Source organism: Oncorhynchus mykiss, chromosome 9, assembly GCF_057628025.1.
Source record: "Oncorhynchus mykiss isolate SJ-2025 chromosome 9, ASM5762802v1, whole genome shotgun sequence".
NCBI classification, from domain to species: Eukaryota; Metazoa; Chordata; class Actinopteri; order Salmoniformes; family Salmonidae; genus Oncorhynchus; species Oncorhynchus mykiss.
The window spans coordinates 7,196,610-7,208,631 of record NC_143030.1 but is presented as its reverse complement, the minus strand read 5'-3'; the positions used below and the strand labels follow the sequence as shown (position 1 = coordinate 7,208,631).

Genomic DNA, 12,022 nt, shown 5'->3' with positions numbered 1-12,022 from the left:
AACCCTTCGGTTACCGACCCAACGCTGACCCAACCTGCCGCCCCAAACTAGCAGAGTTGATTAGACTGTGTTGTGCACCTTGATATCTAGAGCAATTGGTGACTGTAACTGTGCTACGCGGAAATCATTTAATTACGTTTTTTTTTTTTTGTGCCGACGCTTAATTACACCGGTCACATTCAACTGGTGTTTCGTGTTTGTAAATTCATAAATTATTCTGCGCTCTGAAATCAGAGTAGACAGACAAGAGTGATTTATGAACTTATCCAAATCCATACACGTTTCTGTAAATGAATACACATTTTTTTCCGTCTGAAAATAAATAATCACAAGAAGAAAACGGTGACCATTTAAATTTTTATTTTATTTATAGTAACCTAATTCACTGTTATACAGGTCAAAATAGTATACCATTCACACTTATGTAATTAATCAATTAAAATAAAACACAGGGTGTAAACACATGTATTGGCATCATTACTAGGCCTTATGAAGCAGTGGCAAATTATTATTAATAGTTATTGAAGAAACCCTATGTCTGTCTGGTCATCCTGTAATTATCCATTATCTTTAACAGACTGCAAAGAATTTTTGTAAAACAATTTCCTTCCTTCCTTCCTTCCTTCCTCCCTTCCTTCCTTCCTTCCTTCCTTCCTTCCTTCCTTCCTTCCTTCCTTCCTTCCTTCCTTCCTTCCTTCCTTCCTTCCTTCCTTCCTTCCTTCCTTCCTTCCTTCCTTTCCTTTCCTTCCTTCCCTTCCCTCCTTCCTTCCCTCCAAGTGTCTAGGAAGCCATCCAGATAATGAAGGGTACCAGGACAATGACCAGGGCTGAGTAGAGAGACACGACCCCCAGATAGAGCACTAGCACTGGGCCTAACACCGCTGTCACCTTGGCACTCCTCTGGCTCAGAATGAACTTCTTCACTGTCTTACAGAACTGAGGGAGAGAGAGAGAGAGAGAGAGAGAGAGAGAGAGAGAGAGAGAGAGAGAGAGAGAGAGAGAGAGAGAGAGAGAGAGAGAGAGAGAGAGAGAGAGAGAGAGAGAGAGAGAGAGAGAGAGAGAGAGAGAGAGAGAGAGAGAGAGAGAGAGAGAGAGAGAGAGAGAGAGAGAGAGAGAGAGAGAGAGAGAGAGAGAGAGAGAGAGAGAGAGAGAGAGAGATTTTGAAAGAGAGAGAGAGATTTTGAAAGAGAGAGATGTAGAAAGAGGGAAGGTAGAGAGAAGGGGGATAGAGGGGAGAGAGACAGAGGTAGTGGGTAAATAGAGATGGGCGGGGGAGAGGGGGAGAGATGTGAATACATTATTAATTCTCTACAGCTGTGTGCCCAAGGGGCTATTGATTTTCAGGACAACTGCATGTAATTTATAATACCCAACAGGGGGTGCCATAGTATCACTACACATCATGTGTTTGTCAGTCTTGTCGTATTCTACTGAGTGTTCTATATTCTAGAGTTCTACTGTTCTGGTGAGAGCTTGAGCATGGTCGTCCCTGTGACTGTGTATGTGTTTATAACTTAACTCGTTCATTTAAATTCATCCATCCATCCCTTCATCTCTGTGTGTTAAAGGTGACTAGGTTCAGACAGGCCCACTAGCCTCCATTTTAGTAACCAGGTAAAGAAAGATCCAGAATGTCTTTTGTAGATCCCATCAGACTAACAGTGTGTCAATGGGTCCATCAGGTCACAAATTCAATAAATTACTTAAAAATCATACAAAGTGATTTTCTGGATTTTTGTTTTAGATTCCGTCTCTCACAGTTGAAGTGAAGCTATGATAAAAACAAATTACAGACCTCTACATGCTTTGTAAGTAGGAAAACCTGCAAAATCGTCAGTGTATCAAATACTTGTTCTCCCCATTGTGTGTGTATATATATATATATATATATATATATATATATATATATATATATATATATATATATATATATATATATATATATATATATATATATATATATATATATATATATACACACACACACACACACACACACACACACACACACACACACACACACACACACACTGTAGATCCACCTGGTTACTCAACCCTGCACCTTAGAGGCTGCTGCCCTATGTACATAGACATGGAATCACTGGTCACTTTAATAATGGAACACTAGTTACTTTAATAATGGAACACTGGTCACTAATAATGGAACACTGGTCACTTTAATAATGGAACACTGGTCACTTTAATAATGGAACACTGGTCCCTTTAATAATGGAACACTGGTCCCTTTAATAATGGAACACTAGTCCCTTTAATAATGGAACACTGGTCACTTTAATAATGGAACACTGGTCTCTTTAATAATGGAACACTGGTCCCTTTAATAATGGAACACTGGTCCCTTTAATAATGGAACACTGGCCCATTTAATAATGGAACACTGGCCACTTTAATAATGGAACACTGGTCACTTTAATAATGGAACACTGGTCCCTTTAATAATGGAACACTAGTTACTTTAATGATGGAACACTGGTCCCTTTAATAATGGAACACTAGTTACTTTAATAATGGAACACTGGTCACTTTAATAATGGAACACTGGTCACTTTAATAATGGAACACTGGTCACTTTAATAATGGAACACTAGTTACTTTAATAATGGAACACTGGTCCCTTTAATAATGGAACACTAGTTACTTTAATGATGGAACACTGGTCCCTTTAATAATGGAACACTAGTTACTTTAATAATGGAACACTGGTCACTTTAATAATGGAACACTGGTCACTTTAATAATGGAACACTGGTCACTTTAATAATGGAACACTAGTTACTTTAATAATGGAACACTGGTCACTTTAATAATGGAACACTGGTCCCTTTAATAATGGAACACTAGTTACTTTAATAATGGAACACTGGTCACTTTAATAATGGAACACTGGTCACTTTAATAATGGAACACTAGTTACTTTAATAATGGAACACTGGTCACTTTAATAATGGAACACTGGTCACTTTAATAATGGAACACTGGTCTCTTTAATAATGGAACACTGGTCCCTTTAATAATGGAACACTGGTCCCTTTAATAATGGAACACTAGTTACTTTCATAATGGAACACTAGTCCCTTTAATAATGGAACACTAGTCACTTTAATAATGGAACACTGGTCACTTTAATAATGGAACACTGGTCACTTTAATAATGGAACACTGGTCACTTTAATAATGGAACACTGGTCTCTTTAATAATGGAACACTGGTCCCTTTAAAAATGGAACACTGGTCCCTTTAATAATGGAACACTAGTTACTTTAATAATGGAACACTGGTCACTTTAATAATGGAACACTGGTCACTTTAATAATGGAACACTGGTCTCTTTAATAATGGAACACTGGTCCCTTTAATAATGGAACACTGGTCCCTTTAATAATGGAACACTAGTTACTTTCATAATGGAACACTAGTCCCTTTAATAATGGAACACTAGTCACTTTAATAATGGAACACTGGTCACTTTAATAATGGAACACTGGTCACTTTAATAATGGAACACTGGTCACTTTAATAATGGAACACTGGTCTCTTTAATAATGGAACACTGGTCCCTTTAAAAATGGAACACTGGTCCCTTTAATAATGGAACACTGGTCACTTTAATAATGGAACACTGGTCACTTTAATAATGGAACACTGGTCACTTTAATAATGGAACACTAGTTACTTTAATAATGGAACACTGGTCACTTTAATAATGGAACACTGGTCCCTTTAATAATGGAACACTGGTCACTTTAATAATGGAACACTAGTTACTTTAATAATGGAACACTAGTCACTTTAATAATGGAACACTGGTCACTTTAATAATGTAACACTGGTCACTTTAATAATGGAACACTGGTCTCTTTAATAATGGAACACTGGTCCCTTTAATAATGGAACACTGGTCCCTTTAATAATGGAACACTAGTTACTTTAATAATGGAACACTGGTCACTTTAATAATGGAACACTAGTTACTTTAATAATGGAACACTGGTCACTTTAATAATGGAACACTGGTCCCTTTAATAATGGAACACTAGTTACTTTAATAATGGAACACTAGTTACTTTAATAATGGAACACTAGTTACTTTAATAATGGAACACTAGTCCCTTTAATAATGGAACACTAGTCACTTTAATAATGGAACACTGGCCCCTTTAATAATGGAACATTAGTTACTTTAATAATGGAACACTGGCCCCTTTAATAATGGAACACTGGTCACTTTAATAATGGAACACTGGTCACTTTAATAATGGAACACTAGTCACTTTAATAATGGAACACTGGTCACTTTAATAATGGAACACTGGTCTCTTTAATAATGGAACACTAGTTACTTTAATAATGGAACACTGGTCACTTTAACAATGGAACACTAGTTACTTTAATAATGGAACACTGGTCACCAATAATGTTTACATACCGCTTTACTCGTTTCATATATATATATATATATATATATATATACATATACATACATATATATATATTCACTGCTTTACCTTTTACTATACACTACTTGTTACTATACTCTGATTTACTTGTTACTATGTAAACTACTTTACTTTTTACTAAACACTACTTTAATTGTTACTATACACTACTCTAATCTTGTTACTAAACACTACTTTACTTGTTACTATACACTACTTTAAATGTTCCTAAACAACATTTTACTTATTACGATACACTATTTGTTACTATAAACTACTTGTTACTATAAACTACTTTACTTGTTACTAAACAATATTTTACTTATTACTATACACTACTTCTAACTATAAACTATAAACTACTTCTAACTATAAACTACTTGTACACTTATACTTATACACTACTTTACTTGTTACTATACACTACTTCTAACACTAAACTACTTCTACACTACTTGTTACTATAAACTACTTGTTACTATACACTATTTTACTTGTTACTAAACAATATTTTACTTATTACTATACACTACTTCTAACTATAAACTATAAACTACTTCTAACTATAAACTACTTGTACACTTATACTTATACACTACTTTACTTGTTACTATACACTACTTCTAACACTAAACTACTTCTACACTACTTGTTACTATAAACTACTTGTTACTATACACTACTTTACTTGTTACTATACACTACTTTACTTATTACTATACACTACTTCTAACTATAAACTACTTGTTACTAAACACTACTTTATTTGTTACTATACACTACTTTACTTGTTACTAAACACTACTTTACTTGTTACTATACACTACTTTACTTCTAACTATAAACTACTTGTTACTAAACACTACTTTACTTGTTACTATACACTACTCTAATCTTGTTACTATAAATCACTTGTTACTATACACTACTTTACTTCTAACTATAAACTACTTGTTACTAAACACTACTTTACTTGTTACTATACACTACTCTAATCTTGTTACTATAAATCACTTGTTACTATACACTAATTTACTTGTTACTATACACTACTTTACTTCTAACTATAAACTACTTGTTACTAAACACTACTTTACTTGTTACTATACACTACTCTAATCTTGTTACTATAAATCACTTGTTACTAAACACTAATTTACTTGTACACTACTCTCTCACTATACACTGCTCTAATCTTGTTACTATAAACGACTTGTTACTAAACACTACTTTACTTGTTACTATACACTACTCTAATCTTGTTACTATAAATCACTTGTTACTATACACTAATTTACTTGTTACTATACACTACTTTACTTCTAACTATAAACTACTTGTTACTAAACACTACTTTACTTGTTACTATACACTACTCTAATCTTGTTACTATAAACGACTTGTTACTAAACTACTTTACTTGTTACTATACACTACTTCACTTGTTACTATGTAAACTACTTTACTTGTTACTATAAACTACTTCTAACTATAAACTACTTGTTACTATACACTACTTCACTTGTTACTATGTAAACTACTTTACTTGTTACTATAAACTACTTCTAACTATAAACTACTTGTTACTATACACTATTTTACTTGTTACTATACACTACTTTACTTGTTACTAAACACTACATGTTACGATAAACTACTTTCACAAAGACAAACTTTAGACTGTCTGACTAGAAATCGGATTAATTGGTCCAGAGTGTTCTGTTTATAAGATGGATTTAATTAAAGAAAGAGTAAATTGCCAAACTAAAGTCTTTGGTCTTTGTAACCACACAAGAGGCTTAACATTTAATTGGCCAGTGTGTTTGGCCATGGTCATTATTACCAAGCAGTCATTTAGACCCGAGAAAGCACACACACACACACACACACACACACACACACACACACACACACACACACACACACACACACACACACAGACACACACAGACACACACAGGCAGACACACACGCAGACACACATGAGCACGTTGCAGTTGAATGGGCTTTCTGATTGTGTTTCTGAGAATAGATAACCTGCTCTGAGAAAAACAGATTAAGTTATTATAGTTATTATAACGGGACAAATCCTGAGTGTGTGATAGGATTACATTTGGTTTTTCACACACTGCAAATGGGATAGAAATTGTAAGGTGACGGACAAGAACAGAGGGGAACAGTGCAGACAGACAGACAGACAGACAGACAGACAGATAAACAGACAGACAGACAGACAGACTGACAGACAGACAGATAAACAGACAGACAGACAGACAGGCAGGCAGGCAGATAAACAGACAGACAGGCAGGCAGATAAACAGACAGACAGACAGACAGACAGGCATGCAGATAAACAGACAGACAGGCAGGCAGATAAACAGACAAACAGACAGGCAGATAAACAGACGGACAGGCAGGCAGATAAACAGACAGACAGACAGACAGACAGACAGACAGACAGACAGACAGACAGACAGACAGAGACAGACAGGCAGATAAACAGACAGACAGACAGGCAGATAAACAGACGGACAGGCAGGCAGATAAACAGACAGACAGACAGACACACAGACAGACAGACATTGATACTGATGAACAATATGTATCGTGTTTGTATTGGTCCTAACCTGGAAGGTTTGGAAGCTCATGCAGGTGCCGTATCGACAGTACATGACGTAGTGTTCACAGTTATACCACAGGAGGCTGTAGGCCGTGGAGCCCTGAAGCTTCTCTGCCCTGTCTGCCACTTCCTCTCCTTTCAGTGGGGGGCGACTGCACACCTGGTAGACAGAGGTACAGACACCTGATAGACAGAGGTACAGACACCTGATAGACAGAGGTAGAGACACCTGATGGACAGAGGTACAGTCACCTGGTAGACAGAGGTACAGACACCTGGTAGACAGAGGTACAGACACCTGGTAGACAGAGGTACAGACACCTGATAGACAGAGACATAGGTACAGACACCTGGTAGACAGAGACAGAGGTACAGACACCTGGTAGACAGAGGTACAGACACCTGATAGACAGAGGTACAGACACCTGATAGACAGAGACAGAGGTACAGACACCTGATAGACAGAGGTACAGACACCTGATAGACAGAGAAAGAGGTACAGACACCTGATAGACAGAGAAAGAGGTACAGACACCTGATAGACAGAGGTACAGACACCTGATAGACAGAGACAGAGGTACAGACACCTGATAGACATAGATACAGACACCTGATAGACAGAGGTACAGACACCTGATAGACAGAGAAACAGACACCGGCTAGACAGAGGTACAGACACCTGATAGACAAAGGTACAGACACCTGATAGACAGAGGTACAGACACCTGATAGACAGAGGTACAGACACCTGATAGACAGAGATACAGACACCTGATAGACAGAGAAACAGACACCGGCTAGACAGAGGTACAGACACCTGATAGACAAAGGTACAGACACCTGATAGACAGAGAAACAGACACCGGCTAGACAGAGGTACAGACACCTGATAGACAGAGATACAGACACCTGATAGACAGAGATACAGACACCTGATAGACAGAGGTACAGACACCTGATAGACAGAGATACAGACACCTGATAGACAGAGAAACAGACACCGGCTAGACAGAGGTACAGACACCTGATAGACAGAGATACAGACACCTGATAGACAGAGATACAGACACCTGATAGACAGAGGTACAGACACCTGATAGACAGAGATACAGACACCTGATAGACAGAGATACAGACACCTGCTAGACAGAGGTACAGACACCTGATAGACAGAGATACAGACACCTGATAGACAGAGATGGGACGTACAGACAACTGATAGACAGATATACAGACACCTGATAGACAGAGATACAGACACCTGATAGACAGAGACAGAGGTACAGACACCTGATAGACAGAGATACAGACACCTGGTAGACAGACAGATTAACATAGAGTATCGACCAGGATGGAACCAGACAGTGTAACATAGAGTATCGACCAGGATGGAACCAGACATTTTAACATAGAGTATCGACCAGGATGGAACCAGACAGTGTAACATAGAGTATCGACCAGGATGGAACCAGACAGTGTAACATAGAGAATCGACCAGGATGGAACCAGACAGTGTAACATAGAGAATCGACCAGGATGGAACCAGACAGTTTAACATAGAGTATCGACCAGGATGGAACCAGACAGTGTAACATAGAGAATCGACCAGGATGGAACCAGACAGTGTAACATAGAGAATCGACCAGGATGGAACCAGACAGTTTAACATAGAGTATCGACCAGGATGGAACCAGACAGTGTAACATAGAGAATCGACCAGGATGGAACCAGACAGTGTAACATAGAGTATCGACCAGGATGGAACCAGACAGTGTAACATAGAGAATCGACCAGGATGGAACCAGACAGTGTAACATAGAGTATCGACCAGGATGGAACCAGACAGTGTAACATAGAGTATCGACCAGGATGGAACCAGACAGTGTAACATAGAGTATTGACCAGGATGGAACCAGACAGTGTAACATAGAGTATCGACCAGGATGGAACCAGACAGATTAACATAGAGAATCGACCAGGATGGAACCAGACAGTTTAACATAGAGGTTCATTCTGGTGTGTTGACTGTACCTTGTCCATGGGGTTCACAATAATCTCTGAGCCGTAGGCAAAGTCCTGCACAGTGTCCACTCTCACACTGGCACACTGAGGACGGAAGAGAGGAGTTACTGGCATTTTCTCTCTCTCTCTCACACGCACGCACGCACGCACGCACGCACACACACACACACACACACACACACACACACACTTTCTCCCTGTTATGGTAGTGATTATAGCCTCCTTATCATCAGACACCACACACTGCCCCCCCACCCCAACACCACACACTGCCCCCCCACCCCAACACCACACACTGCCCCCACCCCAACATCACACACTACCCCACCCCAACACCACACACTACCCCACCCCAACACCACACACTACCCTCACCCCCACACCACACATTACCCCACCCCAACACCACACACTGCCCCCACCCCAACACCACACACTGCCCCCACCCCAACACCACACACTGCCCCCACCCCAACACCACACACTACCCTCACCCCAACACCACACACTACCCCCACCCCAACACCACACACTACCCCCACCCCAACACCACACACTGCCCCCACCCCAACACCACACACTACCCCACCCCCACACCACACACTGCCCCCACCCCAACACCACACACTGCCCCCACCCCAACACCACACACTGCCCCCACCCCAACACCACACACTACCCCACCCCAACACCACACACTGCCCCCACCCCAACACCACACACTACCCCACCCCAACACCACACACTACCCCACCCCCACCCCCACACCACACACTACCCCACCCCAACACCACACACTACCCCACCCCAACACCACACACTTCCCCCACCCCAACACCACACACTACCCCACCCCCACACCACACACTACCCCACCCCAACACCACACACTACCCCACCCCAACACCACACACTTCCCCCACCCCAACACCACACACTACCCCACCCCAACACCACACACTACCCCCCACCCCCACACCACACACTACCCCCACCCCCACACCACACACTACCCCACCCCCACACCACACACTACCCCACCCCAACACCACACACTACCCCCCACCCCCACACCACACACTACCCCCACCCCCACACCACACACTACCCCACCCCCACACCACACACTACCCCACCCCAACACCACACACTACCCCACCCCAACACCACACACTTCCCCCACCCCAACACCACACACTACCCCACCCCAACACCACACACTACCCCTCCCCAACACCACACACTGCCCCCCACCCCCACACCACACACTACCCCCACCACACACTCCCCTCCCCCTCCTCACCTTAGCGATGACCCCCAGTATCAGTCTGTTATTGGTGACCATCTCTCTGATAGCCTCCTCATCATCTGACAACACAGGTAGTATGTCAGGTATCAGGTGAGCCACCCTACCGCCGCCCAGGTAGATCCCAAAATGAGTGAACAACGTCCGGGGTACCTGAATGAATAAATACATTTAGTGTCCCAAATGGCAACCTATTCCCTATATAGTGCATTACTTTAGACCAGAGCCCCTATTCCCTATATAGTGCACTACTTTAGACCAGAGACCCTATTCCCTATATAGTGCACTACTTTAGACCAGAGTCTTATTCCCTATATAGTGCACTACTATAGACCAGATGTGAGCCCTATGGGCCAACTATGAAGGGAATAGGGGGTCAATTGGGACTCAAGCCATAGAGTCGCCTCAGACATTTGACAACATTAAATGTTTTTTCCACTTCTACCTCCAGCAGGTCTCCTCTCTGGAACATGGAGTCATACTTCGATGGAGCGTCCTCTTTGGTCGCCGCCTGGTTTTTCCCCTTCTTCGTCTTGTCGTCTGTTCGTGCGGTGATGAACAGCAGGCCGAGGAGCGTCAGAGGAAACATGGTCCTGACACGGAGGAGGAGGAGAGAGGAGGAGAGAGGAGAAGAGAAGGGTGGGAGGAGAAGAGGACTGGAGAGACGGACGGAATATTTTAGGAGGTGAGGCGGAGAGTTGACTGAGAAACGGAGAGACAGAGTGGGGATAGAGAGAGAGAGAGGGGGAGAGTTCGCTACCAGGATCTTTTTATTAGTCCAGCCTCTAGCCAGGTAGGTGGAGCTGAAGGAATTAGCCCTAACCACTGATCTAAGGTCAGTTTTATCCTTCCCCAAAATGATCAAGTCTAGGATTTGACTGAGCCTGTAAACTGATCCTAGATCTGTGCTTAAGGACACCTCCTACTCACAGCTGCAGATTAGATAGCTCTGGTCCAGGGCGTTTCATGTGGCTTGTTGACACTGAGCTTCGATGTAACGCCTTGGACCAGAGATGTGGACACTTTTGCTGAGCATTTCATCAATGACAAAGAAAGTCTTCAACACAAGTGGCACCCTACTCCACATATTAGGTCCTGGACTAAAGTAGTGTACTATGTAGGGAATAGGGTGCTATAGGGCCCTGGTCTAAAGTAGTGCACTATGTAGGGAATAGGGTGCCATAGGGCCCTGATCTAAAGTAGTGTACTATATAGGGAATAGGGTGCCATAGGGCTCTGGACTAAAGTAGTGTACTATGTAGGGAATAGGGTGCCATAGGGCCCTGGACTAAAGTAGTGCACTATGTAGGGAACATGGTGCCATAGGGCTCTGGCCAAAGTAGTGCACTATATAGGGAATAGGGTGCTATAGGGCCCTGGTCTAAAGTAGTGTACTATGTAGGGAATAGGGTGCCATAGGGCCCTGGACTAAAGTAGTGTACTATGTAGGGAATAGGGTGCCATAGGGCCCTGGACTAAAGTAGTGTACTATGTGTAGGGAATAGGGTGCCATAGGGCCCTGGTCTAAAGTAGTGCACTATGTAGGGAATAGGGCGCCATAGGGCTCTGGTCTAAAGTAGTGTACTATGTGTAGGGAATAGGGTGCCATAGGGCCCT

General features: G+C 41.8%; 1 protein-coding gene across 1 annotated transcript; it reads right to left on the bottom strand.

The window, feature by feature from the left end:
- Nucleotides 1-343: 343 nt before the first annotated feature.
- On the bottom strand, nucleotides 344-11,177 carry LOC118965977 (lecithin retinol acyltransferase). Its single transcript, XM_036987138.2, has 5 exons — nucleotides 10,851-11,177; nucleotides 10,403-10,558; nucleotides 9,109-9,183; nucleotides 7,085-7,237; nucleotides 344-936 (listed from the first exon to the last, which is right to left on the bottom strand). Exons 1-5 carry the CDS (start codon nucleotides 10,992-10,994, stop codon nucleotides 781-783), a joined length of 684 nt encoding a protein of 227 aa, XP_036843033.1. The 5' UTR covers nucleotides 10,995-11,177; the 3' UTR covers nucleotides 344-780.
- Between the last annotated feature and the right edge of the window lie 845 nt (nucleotides 11,178-12,022).